Source organism: Protopterus annectens, chromosome 12.part0, assembly GCF_019279795.1.
Source record: "Protopterus annectens isolate FY-2018-M chromosome 12.part0, PAN1.0, whole genome shotgun sequence".
Classification (NCBI taxonomy): Eukaryota; Metazoa; Chordata; order Ceratodontiformes; family Protopteridae; genus Protopterus; species Protopterus annectens.
Genome location: NC_056746.1, coordinates 393,300,177 through 393,325,701, shown reverse-complemented (window position 1 = coordinate 393,325,701; position 25,525 = coordinate 393,300,177). Strand labels below are relative to the sequence as shown.

Sequence of the window (25,525 nt, the reverse complement as noted above, 5' to 3'; positions counted from 1 at the left end):
AAGGGGGGTGGGAGCCAAGAGGAGATCAGATCCAGCAAAAGTTGAGGTGAATGGATCCATGGAGATTTATCATATCTAGGTTTTGGATACAAAGTTGTTGGATCTGACTTTTTGTCCAGTTTAAGAGGAGACTCAGATAACATAGCTGAAGTAGTAGATGTAGATGGATCCAGAGATCTCTTATGTGATTCTTTACTGTGAGAATCTCCTTTTTTGTCTACTGTTTTGGAGGTTTGAGCCCCAAAGGCTGTAGAAGTAGGTTTAGAGGGCAGCAATCCCCTAAGAATTAGTTTATTCTTCCTGTCGATTAAGGCACAGGAATTAAACTCTTTACAGATGTCACAGTCAAATTCTAAATGAGTGGGTCCTAAACAATAGACAAACGTTGAGTATACATCCAAGTTGGGTATTTTGTGGCTGCAAGCTATGCATTTTTTTAAATCCTGAAGGTTTGTCAGACAAAGTGAAAACATCAAAAAGAAGTAGAAGAATAAGACAGAAAAATCCTTTTTTTTAACATATAGGAAAGGAGAAGAATACACCAACAATGATAATTAAAAGGGAAGTACTAAAAAGTACTATGCAGAATACCAACAATATTATTTAAGGAGTACTCTAAGAGTAATCTAAAAAGGGTGAAAGAGTTTTAACAATAACTTTTTAAAAGGACTAAAGGAAGGAAAAAGAGAAAAAAATATAGATTAATTGTCTTAAATAGAAATAAATATAACTCATGAAAACTATTAAAGCCTACTCAAGATTTTTCACTGAACATGTCTGAATGCTATGGTGGCAAATGAGATCTAGGGTATGTAAGATGATAAGGGCATTGTGGGTAAAGGGAGGAGCTCAAGAGTTTCAGTGTTCCACGAGCTGGAAGAAGCAACAGAGTCAGATCCGAGGATCGGATCCAAACCCAACAATTGAGAAATAAATGAAAATGACATCAGATCATTACATTTTAAAAAAGTGTTTGTTGAAATACATGTTCCAGTTCTAGAAAGTTATTTTAAAGCTAGGAGTTTGTGTTTTAATGGATTGTCATGAGACTGCATTGTACTTTTTTTAACAAGAAAGCTCTTTTTTACCGCCAGTTTAAAAGTTGTTTAAAGTAATCAAAAACATTTTTTTCTGTGGAGAAATTGAGTTTAATTTTTATCTAAACAAAGTGACTTTTAAAGATTTTAAGTTTTACTGGATTTTCCTACTTGTTTTCTTCAGAAAGAGGCACCATTTTTGGCTTGTCAATGGAACAAATTATCGGTCCCACAGTCGGTCCTTCTTCCAGCCACAAAAAAAAAAAAAAGAAAAAAGTTAAGTAAATAACCTTTGGCACCCCAGCATTTTTGTACCTCAGATCACTCATCTTTTACTCCAGATCCCTCTGGTGTAGCACACACAGTCACTATGGACCGGGGTTAGCCACGTCCATTGCAGCTGTTGAGGTCCCCTCAGTGAGCTAGGGAGAGCCACTGTTGTCAGTCCTGGGAGAATGAACAAGAAAGGCTTCCCTGTTTTATCAGAATGTTGTGCCCATCCCTGGGGAAGCTGCTGTTGACATCAGTAACATTGTAGGCTCCATCTTTCCTGTCAAAAAGAAACTGAAAACTAAACATGTATCTACTCCTCCTCAAACTTCCTTAGACGGGAATAGTTTGCTGAGTCTAGCTCAGGGTTTAATTCAGTCTGTTGATCCTTCTTATAAAGTAGTTTTTGGTTAAAGAAAGAGAGATAATCTTTGCCTGAAAATTATTATTTATTTATTTATTTAACATTTGTTTACCAGGATAGTCCGACTGGACAACAGGTGTCCATTTTCAGTGAAGTTCTGGGGAGAAAAGCTCCACAGAGTTACAGAGAGGAAAAAGTACATAAATGTTTAACAAAAGTACAGAGTAAAATAAAATTGAATACAATACAATTTAACTTCATAGTAATCAACAGATTTGCTAGATATTTACACATGTACAAAATTGCTTAGTTGAGCATAGAGTCAGTGGAACAGTGTACATCAGGTCTAGCAAATGAATGATAGCCTAGCCTAGGATGGGGTGGGTTCAGGGAGGGTCAAAAGATTCAAAATTCTGAATCTGGACATGAAGATGAAGTGACAGATACAGGGGTTTCTCCTCAGATTTCTAATACTAATACTCCGAGGAGAGCTCACTTTCTGTTTCTCCCTGTGGGAACTTCTCTTTCTCTGAGATTATTTCCAGAATGTGCCATTGTTTTCAGTGGGAGAACAATGAGGTTTCTCAGTCCCTCAGAAAATACTATGAGCTGTTACAATAAGAATTTCCTGAACCTTCACCTATTCCTCCAGTTCTGTCATCTTTAGTGGATGCATCTTTTAATGTATGCAATTTTCCTGATAGTCAGCTAGCTGCCCCGAAAAAGGCAGATAGAATGTATAAAATTCCTCAGTCTTTTTTTTTCTTCTTAAACCAGAGCCAGCAGCTACAGCTTTAGTTAATCCTACTGATGCTGAACATTTCAATTCTACTCTTTCTGATAAGGATGGGAAGATTATTGCTAAGCATGGAAAAAAAAGAGTAGGCTTCTTTAACTTTGATTTTCAGAATTGTGAATTGCCAGGCTCATGTGTTAAAGTTTATTCTGACTAATTGTGAAAGTATAAGGAATGTTTTGTTTGCAGTTTCTTCTTGTGAGGAAATATTTGTTTTAAATAATTTTATTTTATTGTATAAGTCACTACTCCGTGTTTATGTTGTGTGTATGACTCAGTTGATGCTACTTCCAGCCCTATGGCCACTGGTATTGTTTTGAGCAGGTTTGTCTGGCTACATTCTCAAAACGTCCCAGGTGATGTAAAAAAAATAGATTTTAAAATTTCCTTTGGTTAGAGATTTAGTGTTTGGTCCCACTGCTGCAGAGGTAATCAAAAAGTGTGATGAAATGAGTAAGTTATTATAGGGAATCTCTAACATTTCTCATCCCTCTTTTTTTAACTTTTCAAGAGATTCTCTAAATTTCATCCAGTTTTGACAAAATACAATACAAACAGTCTCAGCAAAATGCACGTAAACAGACATTTAAGTTGAAATGGGAAGGGGGGGTGCAAATAAACTTATGGAACCTCTCAAGGCCAAGGACAGTCCAACATGTCAGAATGACTATTCAAGTGACCTTTTCCCCCCTATCACCCTAACAGCCCCGCTTACCTTCCAGAAATTCTGACTCTCCACTTTTCTCTTTGGCACCAGATAGTTTCAGAAAAATGGGTTCTGAGGATTATTCACTAAGGCTAAAGATGGCAGTGGGAGGAAATTCCTCCTTTCCAGGAGGAGTCCTTCATCCACCAAACCAGACTCCTTTATTTCCACCTGTCCTTCATCACATGCTGGACAAAGGAGTGGGGAAAGCTTTTATTCAAGGTTGTTTTTAGTGCCAAATAAAGAAAATGCATGGAGACCAGTTCTTGATCTTTCTTTCCTAAATGTGTTGGTAACAGGGCCCAAATTCAATTGATGTCACTTTACAACCTGTTACCTCTTCTTCCTCATTCGAGTTTCCCGGTAGAAATAGATTTAAAAGACAATTATCATTACATCCCTACTCATCCAGACTTCAGGATTTTCTTAAGGTTTTGTGTGTGTGGTTCACATTATCAGTTCTGTGGCTGACACTATGGGCTATCCAATGCACCAATAGTGTTCACAAAGAGTCTATCTCCAGTTATAACTCATTCCATCTACCAGATAGCCACATTTTTCCATAATCAGATGATTTGCTTATCTTTGCTGGGATTCGAAGAGAAATTTCAAAAGTCTTCTTGAATCCTACACATTGGATTGTGTCCCTGGGGTGGCAGCTAGACTCCCTAGGTCAAAGAGCTTTTCTTCCACAGGAAAAATAGGGATATATCTACACTTTTTTTCTAAGGTTTTCTACTCAGACTTAGTTCACTGCAAGGAAATACTTCATGATTTTGAGACTTATGGCATCTTTGATTCTTATGGTACTCCAGGATAGACTCCACATGAGAAAGGTATAATCATAGCTGGTCTCTTTGGTCTCAGCATCATCATCCTTTGTCTTTTCAAATCCCAGTGCTGGAGTTTGCCAGAAGAGAAATCACTTGGTGAAGACAGCAACTATCATTAAATCCAGGTTTCTCCTTTGCCCTCAGTGTTCTAAAGCAGTCAGTTACCACAGACACATTGGACTTTGATTGGGGGGCCATTTCAGTTGGGATAAAACTGTATGGTATGTGGGACACCAAGGACAGATACAAGTACATAAATATAAAAAGAGATGCTTACCCTGATCAAGGCACTCTACTCTCTGAATCATCATTGGTCCCTGGGACCTCTTGAAGTTGTTATATACAGCATATGTAGAACCTGTGGGTATAGCAAACTTGCTGGCTGACAACTTCAGTGAAAACTTCACTCCCCTGTTCCTGCCACATATACCCCAAAGCATCGCTAACACCTGTCCCCCATCTAGTATCTCTGAGGAGTAGGTCTTAAATGCCCACTCCAAGGCCAAAAACACAGCCTCTATGGGACCAGACAACATCCCAGGCTGTGTTCTACATGGGTTAAAATAGAAATTAGCATCACCATTGGGCACACCTGTCAATCACAGCCTAAGCACTAGCTTCATCCCAGTGGGATGGAAAACAGCTACCATCATCCCTTTGCACAAAGGGGGTGCATCCACGGACCCCGGGAATTATAGACCCATTAGCTTGACCAGCCTTATCTGCAAGACCATGGAATAAATCATCATGGACCTTATTAGCAAAAATATAGGAAATCTCCAAATGCTTGACCCCACTCAGTTTGGCTTTGTCAAGGGGTGATCATGCCTGTTAAACTTGGTGGACTTCTTTGAGACAGTTGCCAAAGCCCTAGACAAGGGCAGATATGTGCTTAAGGCCTACCTTGACTTAGCCAAGACCTTTGACACAATCCCCCACTCAGGCATCTTTGATAAACTCACCCAGCTGGGTGTCAACCCATATATTGTCAGGTGAGTTGCAAACTGGTTAACTGATAGAACTCATATGGTCAAAATATGGGACTCCACCTCTTCCAGCAGACCCGTAACCAGTGGTGTTCCACAGGGATTGGTTCTGGAACCCCTACGGTTTAGAATCTATTTCTTTGAAGTACAGGCTAAAACTAAAAGACTGTAGCTGACAAAGTTTGTTGATTACTGCAAACTGGAAGCAATCATTAAACCTCCTAGCAATGTCAATATCCTGCAAGAAGGTCTTACACAGACTAATGACTAGCGCCAAAGTCATGTTCTTAAACTTAATGTAAAATAATGCATCATCATCCCCTTCGGCAAGGATGATGTTCCGGCAGACTACCACATTGATAGCAATACCTTAAGTACACAGTCAGTGGTGAGAGATCTTGGCAGACCTTAATTTCAATCACCATGTCTACACAGGGGTAAGAAGGGCATTTTATATTGCTCTTCTCATAAGTAAGCGCTTTTCCTCCAGAGAAAAGAGGTTATAACCCCCTGTACTCTTCCCTCATGAGGCTAATAATAGAGTACAATGCTCCCTTTGGTATGTTCCTTTCCAAACACCTGCAGCAATTGGAGAGAGCACAAATGTTCTTTACAAAGAATATTCAGGGTCTTCAAGATCTGTCTTATGCGGACAGACCAAAATCATTGTTACTTTACTCTGTGTCATACAGACTGCTCAGAGATGACCTGCAACTTGCATATACAGCAGTCTCTGACTCAACTTTAATGGAAATGCTGTAGATTCGCAAGTCAAATGGCACATGGGTCACTCACTCAAAGGACCTTAACCTGGTTTGTGACATCAACAGAACTTGCTGGAGAAACAGATTTGTCTAACAGAGGTTGACCCACTTTTGGAACAAGCTTCCTATTCATGTTAAACAAAGCCCCTTGTTGGCCCTATTTAAGCATAATTTGGATGATTGGATGGGTAACCAGAAATTCACCCTGGGGGTTCCACTTGTGTCCCTCTTGGACAGGGGCAATAGGTGGTGATTTTTGTCTCTGCTTGAACCACAAGCCTTGGGAACATGGGTTGAACTTGGCTAGGCTTGTAAGAGCCCTGGGGCCATTAGCCTAGTAACCTCCTATGATCCTATGATATAAGCACAGCTTTGTTCTGTGTGGTTACTCATTCATGATATATATATATATATATATATATATATATATATATATATATATATATATATATATATATATATATATATATATGTGCACATTAAGAAATATATTGTTTTAAAAGTAGAAATGAAATGAAATGAAATGTGAAAACTACTAAGAACACTATGTTAATTCATTATCTAATCTGCTGTTAGTTAATGTATGCAAGTGTTTTACTATATACACAAAAATATTAAAAAAATGAAAAAAAAAATGTAAATCTGGGTCTCACTGGTTCCTAGAAACATAATGAAAGGCAATCAATGCTTATTACATCTCTCCAAAAAAAAGATTTAAGAACATCAGCTACATGTCTGCAGAGACTTTTGCTTACCGTAGGTGACTTTTCTTCCAGGCAATTGTATGAAAAACTGTTGAGACGATGAAGAGTCCACACAAGCCAAACCCATAGATCCATGCTGAGACAGTTTCCCAGTGATCGTCAGACAGAAAGTAGAGGATGGAGCTACCGAGGATGCTGGGTATTATCCAGAGCTGAAATAAAGAGGGACCTGTTTCTATTATTCATGTAGCATTTCATCTAGTCATCCAGTCCTGCCATGTACTTGACAGGACTAAGTCAATCTCTCCTAATCTCTGTCTCTCTTCGTATATTTTATACATATATATATATATATATATATATATATATATATATATATATATATATATATATATATATATATATATATATATAAATATATATATATTAGAATCACACACAAACACACACACTTGCAGACACACATATACTTTCCTCCCATCATTGTGTGTTCTAAGCGTGTTCTAATTAACCTTTCCAATTGGAGCTACGCCTATTCTGCTAAATATATTAACCAGGTTAAAGCACCCTTTGCCTCTGCTCTTTGCAACATTCTGCCTAGATTATTAGACCATTATTTCAATGCCTTATTTGCATTAGTGTCTGGGGCAATTCATAACTTGCTTGAATTTAAAAAAAAATTGGAGGTATATTCTTACCCATTTGCAGTACTCATCTTGCAATCTTCTCACAATCTGTGAAACCTGTTTTTAAATATTCATATTCCCAGAAAGTTACAAAAGAAACTAATTATATAACATTCTTCACCAACTTAGAACAGTACTTGCATAATTAACATTCACCGTAGGTGACAGTGATTTTGTTTGCTTTTAACTTGAGCTACAGGATGTCATTATTGGCTCATTATACAGTATAGAAAGAACACTGATTACTGCATTAAGCACTCACACTGGACAATTACAGATATAAAGAGGTGGACATTTACATTTGTACTTTTTTCTTTTAGCACTTGTGCCCTGTACTTGTCAAACTGCATCATAATTTAACTGAATTTGCCATCACAGCATTGAAATGCTGCACAGTCATTTCATTTTTTTATTTATGAGCTATCAGTCATCTTTCATGTTTGTCTGTTCCTGGTACTGAACATTATGCCTTTCCACTGCCAGAGTTAGCCCACCACTACCATCACATTTACAGGTGTTCTTCTAATCATATATCCCGAAACAAAATGTCCTCACTGTGACTCAAAGCATTGCTGTTATTTATTTCTTATTTATTTATTTCCAGTTTGATGACTGGGGAGGTCCACTGGGCTCAAGGAGCCTGTTTTCAGTGGAGACCCAGGGAGAAAAGCTCCATAATACATAGTAAAAATAAGCAAAAAGTAATATAATATAGCAAAACTTAGTAAAGTATAATTATAAAACAGAGGAACAGACATTGATTAGAGAACAAGTTGTACAGAGGTTAGTTGCACAGAGGAAGTAGATCATGTGTACATAGTTATAAAACTAATTGTAAATCATCTGAACATAGTTATAAAAACTTAACATTTGTAAATACAATTTTCTAGAAAAGGGGTGAATAAAGGTGGAAAGTACAATATTTATAATGTATAGCTCCTCACTAACACTTTTCCTCCCACATCCCAAAGACATGCAGTAGGTGGATTGGACACTCTAAATTGGCCCTAGGTGTGAGTGTGTGCGTGTGTGTGTGCCTTCTGTGGAAGGTTGGGCGCCGGGTTGGCAACTCGACACCGTAAAACTCCACTGCCAATCATGAGCAGACAGATGATCCACTGTGGCGACCCCTAACCGGGAAAAAGCCGAAAGAAGAAGTTCCTCACTAACACTCTTCAAGTGAAACCTTGATGAGCGGATGGGAACCAGGAAGACACAGGGAACTAATCTAAGGGGTCGGCGAAAGCCAACACATTCCAGCCAGGCTTATAAATGCCTTTGGGTAGATAGCCTAGTACCTACCTATGAACCTATGAACCTATATTCATGTATAGAGAGAGGCAGTTGTGAAATAGAAAAAATGGTGCATACATTACAGTTTAGGATACGGAAGCGTTGGTGTTCTTTGTTAAATAGCATCAAAATTTATGAGGTGGCAGTAGAGAGAATCATTCCCAGATGGGAGAGAGAGAAGACAGATAGTAAACTATTTACAATATATACATTCAAGATACAGATGTTAAATTACGTTATATTCAGAGTGATTTTCATCTTACTTTCAGAAACCATTTGAGACTTATGACTCTGCTCAAGTGTCTACAGAGTGAAAGTATGTTTTTCACTAGTGTATTTATTTAGTCTTTAATTCTGAGTATGCCCATAATTCTGTAATTTGTATTCCAACAATAGGACATAAGTCACTAACTGTCCAAGAGATGGGGATAAACCCCAAAGAAGAGAACTCTCTGAAAATCACTAGATTTACATTGCTGAGGACAGATGAACATCATAGGCAGTTATTAGGCATATAGTGCAGGAGACCATTGAGAAACATAGGCTAATTTCCCAATGGAGTATGTGCACTGTCCGGTTAAGTGACTTGCTAAGAGACACACAGGAGCAAAATACAGACTGAGGGAATCAAACCCTGGACTACAGGAAGCAAATTTGTTAAGATCTCATAATATTAATCCTCCACACTAACTGCTACATCATGGCAGAAATATTGCTGCTACTATAAAATCACTGCTGAAGCTAAAAAAACACTTTTTAAATAAGTCTATATATTTAAAGATTTAAGTGCACTATTATTTTTTATAAAGGTTGTATTCCTCCTTTTAAAAGCATAGTGCAAATACAACATTTTTACTTTTTAAGAATGACTTCTTTTCTATGAGTGAATTTTATGAATAAACTGCTGTTGATTGTTTAGACTGATCACCTGGTTGCTTTTCAAAGATATATATATATATATATATATATATATATATATATATATATATATATATATATATATATATATATATATATATATATATATATATATATATATATATATATATATATATATATATATATTTGTAAGATGGCTTAGCACTTGAAAAACATTTTTTTTGTTATTTTGAAAGCTTGCTTGTATTGTAAACTACTCATTTGTGCTTTCCCTACTAAAGTCTATCCATCTTCCTAATCATGACTTTTGATTTCAGATTACTTCCCTTCCTGCAATGGCCTTTTCCATGTGTTACTACTAGGATGTGTCTGTGTTTCTACTGGCTGATTGCAGAGACAGAGACAGCAGGGTAGGATGATTCATCATGCTAGTCTGAAGGGAATCAGACAGTTAGAGAGACAGACAGTATGGGGTAAGGATCACATAATGTATTATTCATGCATTTAGTGTTTTGGGTACCTAAACAAGGTCTGCTAAGGAGGCATAAGTGAATATTTTCAGGGCCACACAGGAGCATGAACTGGTTAATTATGCCACCAGTGTAGTAAGTACTAGAAATCGCGGAATCATTCATTTCTAAAGAGTACAGCATGGTCTCAATAGGTTAGTCTAACTGTTTTACTATGGTGCTACATAATGTTTTTCTTGTTCATGGATATACTGCTTTGGTTTTGTACCCCAGCATGTCTCCATTGCCACTGGTGGGACATGAGATCTTCTGTAGAAGACACATTTACTGTTGCCAGCAACACCAAGCAAACTGGGCAAGCCATAATCAGCTGAACTGACCCCCACATAAACAAGTTAGGAAGCAACCTCACTTGTTCCTGCCACGGATAGAAAAATTAAACCTTGTAGTCATCACAAACCCAGTATCATGCCAAATATCAACAGAGCTGTTGCCATAGTACCCTTCTAGAAATGCAAGACTGAAAACTGCAGGTCCCAAATGTGCAAAACTAAACTACAATAAAAACAGGGAATTTTATAACTTGCTGTTACACTGTTAAAATACATTTTCAGGGGGTGTTGCTCTCTGCACCCCTCCCACACCCTTGCTACACATGTACACTAAATGGGAGGCCACTGTGGCTCATAGTAGAGAGAAAGTACAGCTATGTAAGTAAACATTACTTAAAAAGTAGATGTTCTAATGGTCACTGCTATAGTAGCCTTAACTATATGGGTTATATCCTGCCAATGATATAACAGTTGGCCAGCTTCAAAAGCTTCAGGGTAACTTCCACATATTCAAACTGTCAGGCAGCTCAAGCTGAGCTGAATAAAAGACAAGTTTGAGTCCGAAGCCCGTCAGAGCTTTTCTGCCAGCAGAGAGATGCAGAGTGAGCCCTGAAAGGACAATGCTAGGAACAAAAAATAAAAAAATAGAATAAATGTCCACACCCTGGCATAAAAAAAGCACACCAAAAAAAACATGTTGGATGGAGGGAGGGAGTGGCTATTGCAGCAATGATCATTCAAACATCTGCTGTTATGATAAGTTTTACTTACACAACTGTACTATGTATGTTCATCATATTGATCACTGCTGCAGTAACCTTAGCTATATGGGTAGAATACCTTAGCTAACTACATTTGGGAAATGGAAAGAGAAGAGTCCAGGAGCCCCTGGAGAATGGTCCTAGTACTGCTTGATCTGGATCTAGAGAAGGAATCAAGCTAATAGTGCTTTGTAAAAGTATATACAGAGGATCAAGTAGCAACGTCTGGAATACGTCTAGAATCCATACCTTTCCAAAAAGCCATAGATGAAACCAAGGTTCTAGTAGAGTGGGCCTTGACCCTGCTTGGAATAGTTTTGTTATGGAGTCTAACAAAAGGTAATGGCCTTACACAACCATTTGAAAATAGTCTGCTCTGACACAGATTTTCTCTTCTTCTTACCTTCACAAGAAATGAACAATGTATCCAAATTTCTGAATGATTTAGTTTTATCAAGATAGTAACTGTGGACATCCAAGATATGGAGTGTCCTTTCTCCCTCACTTTTAGGTTCAGAAAAATAAGAGGGAGACGGACAATTTGGCTTAAAGTAAATTTGGATACCACTTTAGGCATAAAAGAAGGATTAGCTCTCAATAAAACTCTGTCCCTATGGAAAATGAGATAGGGTTGACTCACCATAAGAGCTTGCAACTCAGATACCCTTCTTGCAGAGGTCCAAGCAGTCAGTAAAACTGTTTTCCATGTGAAGAAACTCAAGTCAGCCAGATGATCTGGTTCAAATGGAGCAAATATTTTAACACAAAATTAAGATCTCAAGGAGGGACCACCAGATCTCTTGCAGGCCTGTCATACAAAATCCCCTTTCAAGAACATTTTCACATGAGATTGGATTGAAAGAGGAGGATTCATGGGCAGACATAGGTTCATAGGTTCATAGGTTGGTACTAGGCTATCGGCCCTAGGGCCTATATAAGCCTAGCTATAACAATTCCCTGGCTATTTCTTCCCACGATATTTACTTCCCTGGACCCCTGTCTAGCAGGGTGACTGATGTGATCCCTGGGGTGAATTTCCTATCTCCTATCCAATCGTCAAGGTTCCTTTTGAAGAGGGTCAAAGGGGTGCTCTGCTTGACATGTATGGGTAATCTATTCCAAAGTCTGGGGAGTCTCTGGGTCAGGAACCTATGCCTCCAGCATGTTTTGTTCATTGTGATGACAAGGTTTAGATCCCTGGAGTGTGTAGCTCTGAGTGATTGGGATTTCTTTATGTGTAGCATGTCCAACAGCTCTGGGTTTGACATGGCCTTGTATGTTAAGCAGAGATCCCCTCTGAGTAGATGATATGCGACAGAGTATAGCTGGAGTTTTTTAGATGGTCAGCATAGGGCATCTGCTTTAGGCCTGTGATTCTTTTAGTAAGGTATTTCTGAGGCCTTTCCAGTTGTTGCAGATGTCTTGAGAGGTACATATCAAATGGGGCATTGTATTCTATAATGGGTCTAATGAGGGATGAGTACAGTAGGACAATGACCTCCTTTTTTCTGGATGAAAAGTCCTTAGTGATGAGGTGTGCCACATAGAAGGATTTCCTGACTGTTGTGGTGATGTGGTTATCGAAGGGGAGACCACTGTCCACCTGTGTCCCTAAGTCTCTTATCACACCTTCAGTGTTTAGTGTACTGCCACCTATGTGTTAATTCATAGGTACATGTTTTTTCCTAAAGGGGATAACTACACATTTCTTGGCATTGAGCTTGAGCTCATGGCTCTGGCATCAAGCATATGTTTCTGTAAGCCCCTTTTGTAGAATATCCACATCATTTGGGGATTCAATAATGGCTCCCAGTTTGCAGTCATCTGCGAACTTTGTTAGCCAGAGTCCCTTAGTGTTGGCCTGTACTTCAGAGAAGTAGAGGCCAAACAAGAGCGGTCCCAGGACTGAACCCTGAGGTACTCCACTTGTCACTTGTCTGGATCTGGATTTGGAGTCAGCTACTTTTACAGTGTGGGTTCTGTCAGTAAGCCAGTTGGCAACCCATCGAGTGACATAGGGATTAATGCCCAGCTTAGTAAGTTTATCTATGATTCCAGAGTGGGGGATGGTGTTGAAGGCCTTGGCAAGGTCCAGATAGGCTGTGTGGACCTCCTTACCCTCATCCACAGCTCTGGAGACTGATTCAAAGAAGTCAAACAGGTTCAAGAGACAAGATTGGCCCTTCACGAACGCAAACTGGGTGGGGTCCAGTGTTTGAAGGTTGCCAATGTCTTTGTTTATAAGTTCCATGATAATACATTCCATGGCCTTGCAGATCAGGCTCGTCAGACTGATGGGGCGGTAGTTCTCAGGATCCAAGATGGATCCCCCCTTATGGAGTGGGATAATTGGAGCTGTGCACCACTCAGTGGGCACGAAGCCTGAGGAGAGGCTATGATTAAACATGACACTTAGGTGAGGTGCCAGTCATTTTGTAGTTCATGTAGTACACAGCCCAAGATGTCGTCTGGTTCCATGGATGCTGTATTTTCAGCTTCGGAGAGTGGGTTTTTTACCTGTGTGGCCGTTATTACCAGAATTTGGCAATCTTTTGGTATTGAGATGGGCCCTTTCGGGGGTGAGAGGGGAGTGAAGTTGGCACTGAATTGATCTGCCAGGATATTGGCAATATCCTTGGGATCAGTATATTTAATGCCATTCTGTTGTAGTTCAGAGCAGATCTGAGCATTGCCATTTAGATTCTTGAGATAGCTATAGAATGCCTTGTGGTTTTCTTTGGAATCTTTGGCAATTTTATTTTTATAACTAGCTTTGGAGCATTTTATGTGGGATCTCAGTTTCTTTCTGAGGCTGGTAAAGGAGTTCTTTGCATCCTGGGATTTTCCTCTTTTCTGCAACAGTTTCTTCCTTTTGTTGTAAAGTTTGTTTATGGCAGGGGACCATTTTTTTGGAGGAGAGCATCTTGGTTCCATTTGGGATAGCACAATTGATGCACAAGTAGATGTGCCCATACAGTGCCTTAGTGTAGGATTCAGCAGTCGAACTTTCAGTTCCCATCTGCATGGGTGTCATGAAGTTTGTCACTTCTGACTTGAGTAGCATGAAGTTGGCTTTGGAGAGGTTTTTTACAGAGGTTTCCTTACTGGGGGGTTGGGGAGGGATGTGGATGTCAAGGGTGATTAGCTTATGGTCAGACATGACCGAGGGGGTGACCATAGGTGTGGAGCATCGATTTCCCATGTTGGTAATGACCAGGTCTAGGATACTGGAGCCCCTGGTAGGACAATGGATTAGTTGATCCAGGGCATTGGACTTTATGAATTCCAAGAACCATTGGGCAAAGGTGTTGGTACACGAGTAGTTTTCCCAGTTAATGGCAGGGTAGTTTAAATCACCCAGTATTAAGGTATTTGGTTCTATCTTAATATTTTCCAGTATGTTTAGAAAGGTGTAGTGAGAATCTTGGGACATGGTGGGGGATCTATAGCAAGCTACAATTTGGATTGCAGTCTTACCTAGTGTTACCTGCACTTGAAGAATTTCAGATGCATTGTGTTGTGCAACTAGCCTGGTGGCATGAATATCCTTGGAGAATATGGACACTCCTCCACCTTTAGTGTTTTGGTCCTGGTTTGATGGCCAAAAAGTGTGGTAAGAGTTGTAGCCTGGTATTGCAGGGGTGCTCTCTGGAGCCTTGAACCTGATCTCAGTTACTACACAGATATCGATGTTCTCCATTTTTAGGAGTGCCTCGATAGAGTGGATTTTGAGGTTTAGACTTCTAGCATTGAGTAGCATTACCTTCAGATTCTGCATGTTTGTACCTGTTACGGTGGTGGTTTTGTCCTTTGAACTTTGCCTAGAAAAGGCACTATAGTGGTGGCAAGAGCCTTAGCCAGTAACCTGAATCCCAGGGGCGACAGGTGCAGACCATCTCTGGCAAAGCATCGTGGTCTGTCGATCATGTTGTCCCAGGCAGACATATACTGGATCCCCTTTGAATGACACCAGAAGGTTAGCCACTCGTTGAAGTTAATCATTTTGTCCTTATACTGTGGTATCATTCTGTGCGAAGGCAGGATGCAACTCAGGGCTAGGGTCATACCCACCTGGGCCACATGATCCGAGAGCTCTTCCATGTCTCTTTTCATGTAGTCCAGGGAGGTATGTCTCAAGTCATTCACTCCAACATGGACAATGACAGAGTCATATTTGTACTTGTTGTGGAGTGACTTGAGTGCATGCACTATGTGGCGGATCCTGGCACCCGACAGGCAGCTGACTGTAATTTTCTCCTTGTTCAGCCTGGTGAGTGGGACATCAGTGTGCCTAACTATAAAGTCACCTATGACTAAAATGTTGGGTATATTGTCTTGCCTTAGGGGCTGTTGGGTGCACACTGGTGTTGTGAGGTATGTGGCACTTTGGTTGTGATTGGTGTTTGTTTGCATTTCAGCTTCGGAGGCCTTGTTGCTTGGGCAGGTTACTGTTAAGGGCCTCTGCATAAAAGGGTTTAGTGTTGCTATATGAGGTTGTTGGTGGTGTGGGTTTAGAAGGGCTATGTGTTGCTTGAGGTGTAGTGCAGGTGTTAACCTTCTCCTCTTGACTGTCTAGCACAATCTTGGGTGGAGAGAGCTTTGCTTCCAGTTTGGCTATGTAAGTGGATCTCTTGCAGGTTGTAGTGTTGAGTGGTAGGAGGAGAGTGTTAGCTGTGTACATGAGGCAATTGCTGCATTGCCCCAGTATGCCCAGATTCACCAGGTGGACAGGAGAAATCACCGGAAGCTGACCCTTGGACATGCCTTGTTTGGTGCTTTTTTTTGTAAAGTACAAGAGCTGTTTTCCCTTACCTTAGCAAGGTACTTTGCAATTATAGGCTGTTTAGTGCCTACGGTTAATTTCTCCTTATTAACAAGGAGAGTTGAGTGCTTGTATCAGTTTAAGGCTTCCTAGTGCTTTCCAACAGGTTTTAGAACAAGTGCTAATCACAGGGATGCTTAAAGGTAAGATGAAAAAAATGGTTTATCCTAAACACTGCAGTGTGCACTAGAGGAGTTAGATGTGAAAGTAGGTAACTTAAGTTTTACCTGTCTAAAAAGTTGTTTTAGTGGAGAGTCACTATTTTTAAAACAGCAAGATAGATTGAAAGTGGGTGGTCACTTTTGTATTATGGTACTATGAAATACAGTAGGATAGCCAATAAATTTAAATAGTTGAAGGGGAGTGATTTCACAAAATGATAATTTTGCACTTACGCAAGCAGTAAAATCAGAGAGGAAATGAGATATATGGTCAAATTAACATAAGGGGCAGGCAACTAGAAAGACAGTAGTGTTTAAGAACACAACAGTAACCAGGTGAGAGGGTAAAACACAAGGTAAAGAAAACTAATCACAATATTCAAAACAAAAAAAGGTAATAAAGTAATACAAAATACAACAAATAAAAAGCAAACTAACCTTTCCCTTACTGCAAAGTGTAGTAGAGTCTGTGTGAGCCTTTCTAGTAAAGCTCTGAAATGTTTTATTTTACCCCGTAAATAGAAGGTTTAGCTCCCAGCTCCAGCCCCTCAGTTCACAGATGATTAACCTAGCTGACCTGTTCTATCTTATGTGTGAGTCCTTAATTGATCTGTTCTGATTTCTGCCTGACTCACAAGAGACAGAGCTGTGGTCTCATTTCAAGTTATAATATGCAGATAAAAGCAGAATACAAGTAAAACACAAGGTAAAGAAAACAAATCACAGCATTCAAAACAGAAAAAGGCAATAAAGTAATACAAACTACAACAAATAAAAAGCAAACTAACCTTTCCCTCACAGCAAAGTGTAGCAGAGTCTGGGTGAGCCTTTCAAGTACTGGCCGATAAATGATCCTTGATAGAGGACTAAAAAGGCCATAGGACAGTAACTTGCATAAATATTATAAAACCAGGTAACAACTAACCCTGAACAGGTGCTCTTTTTGTTGTTCACACCAACTAGGAAACATCTTCCATTTGCTAATATATGATTCTCTTGCCTCCATTACTACCTGCTGCACACCATCAGTAAACTGTGCCTAAAAGGAATTAGAACTATATCATCTAGGCTGTTAGTTGAAGTTGATTGATGTTGGGGTGTATCAAACACCCCTGTTCTTCTGTGAGTAGATCCAGTCTTTGAGGAATCTTGTGATAATTGCCCCTGGCCATTTTCAAAGGAAGGGAGAACCATGATTGTCTGGGCCAGAAGGGAATCACCACAATTATCTTGAAGGATTTTTGAACATTTTCTTGGAATGCCAGCTTATGTAGGAGGTCTCTCACCTAAGAGAGAGAGAGAGATTCCTGACACTTTGAAAAAGATTCTGCAACGATACAAAAGTAATCTAAATAGAAGAATGTGGATACCATATAATGATACCATGTAATGAGCCATAACTGGAGCTAGACAATTTGTGAACACTCTCAGTGCAGTCGCTAGTCCAAAGGGTAATGCAGACAACTGATAATGTGATCCAAACCCACACAAAACTTTAAGAAACATCTGAGGTCTGGATGAATAAGGCTGTGATGAAAAGCATCTTTTAAGTCTAGTTTTGCCAGGAAACTTGAAAGAGGAAGAAGGGGTAACAGGTTGTGAAGTAACAACATTTTGAATTTGGGTATTATCACAAAAAAAGTTTAGGAAAGAAAGATCCAGAATTGGTCTCCAAGAATTTTCTTTCTTTGGCACTAGGAATATCCTTGAATAAAAACCACCTTTTTCCACCTCCTTGGGGGAATGTGATGAAGAACCAGTGGAAACGAAATAGTCTTGTAGAGAAGATGAGGAATGACACCCTAGAAAGGAGGGATTTCCTCCCACTACAATTTGTAACCTTGATGAATGATTTTCAGAACCAATTTGTCTGAAACTATCTGTTGCCAAAGAGAAAAATGGAGATTTAGATATTCTGAAAGAAAAAAAGTGCCATGGTGGGTGAGATTCACAAAACCTCTTGAATAGTCATCCAGACTTGTTGTTCTGTCCTTGGTTTTTGGGAGTTTTTCCAAGTGCTTAGCAGAAGTGAGATCAGCCAAAGTTATAGCTTTTGGGTTAGGTTTGTTAATACTGTATAAAGATTTAAAAGACTGAGAAACTCTATACATCCTATTTGCCTATTAGGGGCAGCAGTCTATCAGGAAAATTGAAGGCAATAGCATGAACATCCTTTAAGGCAGACTGAACAAGAAGAATGGGTGTAGGTTCTGGGAAATCCTTCTGTAACAACTCATAGTATTTTCCGAGGGATGAGCAGCATCAGTGTTCTCCCACTGAAAACACTGGCACATTCTAGCAGTAGTCTAAGAGAAACAGAAACCCACGTCTGATTCAGAATCTTGAATCTCTTCAGGAAAAGAGGAATCCCTCTTTCTTTTACTAGAAAGTACTTTACATGAAGGATCAGTAGCCTGAATTAAACCCTGAACCAGAACCAGTAAACTACTCCTGTTCAAAGAAATTTGAGGGGAAGTAGATACATGCCTAGTTTTCTCTTTCTTTTTGACCGGAAAATGGGGCCAGCCATTTTTATTAATGGCAGCAGCAGCAGCTTCCCCTGAGATTGGTACAGCATTCTGACACAACAGTGAAAACGTTCCTGTTCCCTCTTCCAGGACCAAGAAGAGTGGCTCTCCCTTGCCTACTGAGGGACCCCAACAGCCACAGAGGACATGGCTGTAGGTGCTGTACTAGAGGGATCTGGGGTAAAAGATGAATGGTCAGAGGTAAAACAAATGACCACAGCAGAGTTACCCATCTCTGATCGAGGCAAACTGCTAGCCTGCTCTGGTAGCAAAGGGTGTTTGCTTATTTTTTTTTATTTTTGTGGTTGGCAAAAGGAATGACCATGGGACCAGTAGTCTATTCCATAGTCAGGCCAAAAATGGTGCCTCTTTCCCGGTAAAGACATGCAGCAATTGCTGGTAAACATCACCAGTCCACAATCATTACTTTTTTGACAGAAATGCACAGTAAAAACAGTTTAAAATACTATATCAGCCTCACAAAATAAAGTAAATACAGTAAATCCAGAGAAACCACTTTTAAATTCAGAAAAAAATACTTTTCCATTTAAAAGTAAGTTACAATCTCAAGACAGTCCTTAAAAGCCCAACACTTAAAGCTTTAAAATAACTTTCCTAAAGAAGAAAGTAGAAAATGAAATATTTTCCCCAAATAGAACTTATCTGCTCATCAAAGGAAAGCACAAGCCGACCATCGATCCTCAAATGCCTCAAAGGAGTGGACTCTTCAATGGCAGTAATGCCTTGAATGGCTTCATACCCAGACTTGTATTTTAGTCATCTCAGCTTGAGTTGTCTGACAGCTTGGGTGTATGAAAAGTATCTAGAAGCTTTGGAAGCTCCAAAGGATGGAAGCCATAAAGCTAAGGCTACTGCAGCAGTGATCAATATGATGAACATTATATATCCACAACAGTTGCACTTTTATTTCTTCCTTTCCAGTGATAGCAAACCTGACCCTCAGAATGTCAACTCTGTACATAGAATGTGATGCAACAATGTCTGCATTTGCAGCTGGAGAGACCACAGAATCTTGAAGACCAGTGCTATGCCAAAGTTTAGTGTTCATCATGTGCAGAGACACAGTACTGCCAGTTTGTTTTAATATAAAATATATAAATCCAACTTTCTACTAAAAACAAAAATCTAACTTCCTGTTGCAGCTGGACCAGCATACCCACCAGGGTACTGAACAAACTTCCACAGTTTAGAGCTAGAGTTTGTGCCCTGTTGGAGTATTGCCTATGCTGCAGACTGGTACAAGGAAATGTGTATGTGAGAATGCCCAGCAGGATAGCCCTACCACTTGTAAATGCAGTTCTACACTGCAGGTCTAAGCTACAGAGTTTCTTAGTAATGGTAACTACTGAGGACTAGGTAACTGCCACATAACTGTGGAATGTAGACTCACTTCTGAAATGGGTGGTTATTGTAACCTAATAGTTATTGTAACCATAACTCTTCTCATTGTGTCCTTTTGCAATGTTAGACAGAAACAGATATGTCTCTTTTTTTATTCAAGTAATTTTTATTTTCAAACAAATAATAATATTGCAGATACAACATATTCTAAATTCTAATACATAAATAACTATATACAGTATTATATTTGGCCTGTAGGAAAAATCAATAAATGAAACCAGTTTGATTCAAAATACATAGATTAACATACAATTAAGTAAGGCATTTTCAGTAATCAGAGAGAGGCACAGTCCAATTGTACATTTTCGATAAGATTTTGTACCTTTCTCCAAGGATTATTTGTTAACGTGTTAGATAGATTCTCAGTTTTTTAATCATGATCTCTTCATGTGCAGTGTCTTTCACTAAAGGTAGAAATTCTTCCATGGATGGTGGTGAAGTGGAATTCCATTTCCTCATTATGCACTTTCTAGCAACTGCTATAATGGTCCACAATAAATAAATATTGTCCCTTTTCAAATGAGGACCTTCATTTATATTTAATAGCACTAAAGCTTTATATAATATAAACAAATCTGTGAATAGAGCTTGTAAAAAATTATTAACATCATTCCAGAACTACATAACAGTGCTCTCATAAAAACATGTATCCAGTCTGCTTTGCATGCTTGAGAACATCTCCAACATAAAACATTACTAGAAGTACTAAACTTGGCTATTTTATCTGGTGTTATGAATGTTCATTGGAGAAATTTCCAGGTATAGATTCTCCAATGTTGTGACCAAGAGGTTAATTTAACAGAAAGCAAGAGATTATTTTTAACTTTTGTAGTTAAAGATAAGGAATGCCCCTTAGTAATATAATTCCAATATTTTCTTGAGGTTTTGTTTTATATGTTATTGATATTTTATACAGACTTAAGGTGATGTTATTCAAGTTGAAAATGTTATAAACAATTTCATATAAATAGATAAACTTTGGTTTTCCTTTGAAAGAACTATTAATTATTCTGCATAAATCATGGGAATATAACAGAACACTTTGTAGAAGGAGTCAATCTTGAGATGATAGTTTAAATTGCATTACAATATCTGGTCTATCTAGTACCTTATGTTCATTCATGCAATGTTGCCAACATATGAAGTTTTTAGATTCCCAGGTATTTAAAGTGTTTCTATGCAATTTGTCAGTAAAGTTTTTTGTAAAACTAAAGGGAATCAACATCTCAAACCAAAGCTTGATCTCTGTATTCATGTTAATACATTTCCTGAATGTATTAAATATAAAATTAATGGAATTTAATTTTGTAGGTTTTGATGTATTATATTGTATACTAAAACATAGGGCAAACTTATTAAATTAATAGGTTAGTGGAATGTTAACTGAAGTACGACTTTTGTTTAATAATATGGTTAAATGTAAGCACTTCCAGTTTGCAGTATAATTGGGGTCTACCCACCTTATAATGGTTCTAATTATAGAGGCCTTGATATATGTTTTTATATCAGGAAATTTAATTCTTCCTTGTTCCCAATGTCTAATATGATGAGTAAAAGTTATTCTGTTTTTATTTGGAAACCATAAAAAGTTTAATAAAAGAGAGTTTATGTTTTTAAGAAATTTTCTCTTTGGGATCATAAATATGGCTTGTGAGATATATAATATCTTCAGTAAAAGTATTATTTTTATTAGTTGTAATCTGTCCTCAAAGGTTATAAATATTTTATTCCACATTTCTGTATGGATTTCAATTATTTGTATAATGTTATTATAATTCATGTTTATTATTTCTTCAATAGTGATGCATAAAATAATGCTTAAATAATCAAAATTAGGTACTTGGCTTCCAATAATGTGATTTTTGCCAGCTTGTATTTTTTTCTTTTTATTCAAAAACAAGAATTTTGATTTTTGTTTATTAAAGTGTAAACCAGAGATTGAATGAAACTTCATTATTAATAGATCTAACTCATTTAGAGTTGTTTTAGAATTAGATAACATGAGTACTATGTCATCTGCAAATAACATTATCTTAGAGGTATAATAACTTCATATTTATACACCTTTTATTTTTGGATCATTCCTTAATAACATAACAAAAATTTCAATAGCTATCGCAAAAAGAACTCGGGACATGGGACAGCCTTGTTTGGTGTTCTTAATTATAAGAATAGACTCAGAAGTAAATAGGCCTAATTTTATATAAGCTAGACTGTTTTTATACATATTCCTTAAAAGTGAAATGAAGCAAGGAGGAAAAAAAATAAAGTTAATACTTTAAATAAATAATTCCAATTTAATGAGTCAAATGCTCTTTCTATAGCTAAACCAATTATTAGAGCTTCTTGATGTTTTCTATTTAATAGTTCAATGAGGATTAGTACTCTTTTAATATTATCATATGTGTCTATTATTTATAAACCATGTTTGATCTTCATCTATTATCTGTGATAGTGGAATTTTTATTCTATTAACCAATATGGACATAAATAGCTTATAATCATTATTTAACAGGGATATTGGTCTATAAGAGCTACAATGCTTGAGATCATTATTTTCTTTTGTAATTGGAGTAATTAAAGAATATTTACAGGAAGGTGGTATGATACCCTGTGTCTGTACTTCAATCAGTGTTTTGTAAAAAAAGAAGGTAATAGAAGGTGGGGGCTTATGCATTTCTATAATGATACCATCAATTCATGGTACTTTATTAGACTTACTTTCTTTAATATTGTCTATGACTTCTTGATATGTTATTTTATTTTGAAGGGATGATTTTATTTTTTCTGGAATTTTGTTAATATTAGAAGCAACTGAGTGTAACTATCAGAAGCTATCCACTGGAGTGTTTGATTCATAATGCTCAGAGAAATGATGTTTAAAGGCATCAAGAATGTCTCCTATATCATATACTATCTTTTTTCTCCTTCATGAAGTATGTTTGCAATACCTTTAGTCTTTGATTGGCATTTAGCCCTCACTGATAAATTGTGCAAATGTTTAGGTGAAGTAGCAAAAGAGTTAATTTTGAGTTTTTCTAATACCAGTTTACTTTTATGTGTTAATATTTCAGTATACTTTTTACTTAATTATTTTTATTAACAGACATGTTTGCTATACTATTGGAGTTGATTAATAACAGTTGAGATTGTATGTTTTTTAGTTCTGATTCCCATTCTTTAATCTTATTTTTGAACCACATTAAAGTTTTACTATGTATATATATATATATATATATATATATATATATATATATATATATATATATAAGACTTTAAGGAGTCCCAGATAATTGTGATATTAATCTCTGGTGTATAATTAGTTTCAAGAAAAATGATGTTCAGAAGCTAACGAAGGTTTAAATTATTTGCGTTTTGTGATGTAGGCTGTCATTCTTGTAGAAACAACTAATCTTTACTAGTCAGTTTGAAGCATCAGAAAAAGTTAATTATGATCCGAAATGAGGCAAGAGAGTATGGAGAAGTATGAAATTTTTGTGTCTAAATCTTGTGAAACATATATTTTGTCTATTCTAGTCTGAGTATCAAATCTATAATCCTGATGAGAGAAACTAATGAATTGCTTTGTTTGTATTAAACGTTTGAAATTAAGTGATTCAGACCACTTCTTGAAGTGCTTTGCAGTAGAGGCTAGATGCAAAGGCCTTTTATTAGTGGTTTCTGAGCTGTTCAAAATACAATTTAAATCTCCCCCTAATAATAAATTTCCTTTATAATTATTGATAATTAAATCCAAATGTTTTTTAGCATTTCCCACATCCGTGCCTGGAAACCAATATAGATTTACTAGGGTCCAGATTTTATTACTGAATTTTAATATAACGAGGATACAAGGCCGTCTTTATCTTCATATTTATGAATGATTTGTGGGTTAACAATATTTTTTCCAAAGTATCACAACTCCTCTTGTCTTAAATTTATAAGAGGAATGGGCTAAAATTAAATAATCATTTGGGTTCCATATATTACTGTCTTTAGTGTTGAACTGTGTCTCTTGGAGAAAGATCACTTGAGCTTTATTCAATTTTAAATATCTTATTAAGTTTGATCTCTTTCTTGGGTTGTTCAATCCATAAATGTTTAAAGATATAAGTGATAAATCCATGTCTGATTTTGGATGAAGTTATATATTGAATATGAGTATATTTTCTTCATCACCCGATATCTCTCTCATATGTGAGGCAGATATTAATATATGCAGATGTGATTTTCAAACCACTTTTCTTTACTTTCAAATGCTTAGTGAGTGCTAACACAGACCTAGAAAAAATACATTTTGAAAAATGTATAAAGCATATTAAATCTAAGAATAATAAATGTCCATTTCAACCATGGAATGAATAACATTCCTAGTCCATTGAACTAACTTTCTTTCCTCAAAGAAAATAAATGCACTCCCTATTGAGCTTTAAATAAGAATTAACAGAGACTTTTTAACACATTTTCTGTAAGATGAGATAGCACAAATATAAGTTCACCAATCAATTCTTAAATATACTTGTTACAAAGTTGACTACTCTAAACTTGAATTTGTTACTAAAACAAACTGAAAGTCATTAGAAATCTTTATGTATACTTAATAAGGAATTGATATTCTATTAGTCAGATATTTCTTTCAATCAAATATATATTTAAAGTGAGCCTTTCCATAACATATAATTGGAATATGTCACTAGTTCTATCTTATGACTAGTATTTTGACAAAATTATAACTTATGTTTACAGATCATTATAAGAGAAAGATCCAGGCATTTTCCTTCTTATGTGTTACTCTAGAAGGAACAGATATACACCTAACTTACAGACCTATTTTTTTCTCTAAGGTATTCAACTGTGAAGGAGAATATAATAAATTCAAATAATAATAGTAAACATGGTTGGTTATAAAAATATATTACCATAAAATAACTTGGGTTTAATATTTCTTGCTAGAAGTACAACAGAATTAATAATTCCCATAAACTCAGAACTTTCAGCATTAGCTAACTTATATTAAGAGATTTTGCATATTACTTAACAGTATTGATGCTTAATTACTGCAGTGGTGGTGCTGCGGTAGCGTTGTCGCCTCACAGTTAGACGTTGCCCATTCGATTCTCAGTTAGAGCGTCTTCTGTGTGGCGACATGCGTGAATGGGCATTCCTTCATTGAAGGTTGTGCGTTAGGCCTGGCAAGCCAGCATGTAAAAATCTACTGCCAATCATTAGCGGACTGGAGTTCTGCTGTGGCAACCCCTAACTGGGAAAAGCCGAAAGACTCAAACAAACAAACTTAACAGTATTGACACTTATTATTTTTCAATGCAGCAAGGTACCTAGACATTGGCCCTTTCATAAGTATGTGTTTCTAAATATCAACACTTTCCTGATCTTTCTTATTCAATAAGTAGTTCTAGTCAGTTTTCCTACATACATAAAGCCTATATTTCCAAAGGACAGTATCACTATATTGCCAGTAGCTTACAGTCCAATCAGTTTCTATTGTCACTTTTACTTAAATTTCTTATTAATAGGCTGAAATAATTAGGTATTAATTGTATCATAAGTCAAAGCAAACAATAAAATACTATACAGCAATTTAGTTTTGTTGCACATATCATTGTGAAATGTCCATGGTGAGCACGACAAATTAGAAGTTCAGTAATTAGGTACAGGATGAACCTGTCTTTTATAATAATGCCATGAAGTAT

The 25,525-nt window shown here is 37.2% G+C and overlaps 1 protein-coding gene across 3 annotated transcripts in view; it reads right to left on the bottom strand.

The window, feature by feature from the left end:
• Nucleotides 1–25,525, bottom strand: part of MMD2 (monocyte to macrophage differentiation associated 2) — a 757,289-nt gene that overhangs the window by 70,939 nt on the left and 660,825 nt on the right. For all 3 annotated transcript variants that reach the window (XM_044089489.1, XM_044089487.1, XM_044089488.1), the window contains exon 3: nucleotides 6,512–6,672. In XM_044089489.1, coding sequence (XP_043945424.1) covers nucleotides 6,512–6,672 — 161 coding nt within the window. The remainder of the gene's footprint in view (nucleotides 1–6,511; nucleotides 6,673–25,525) is intronic.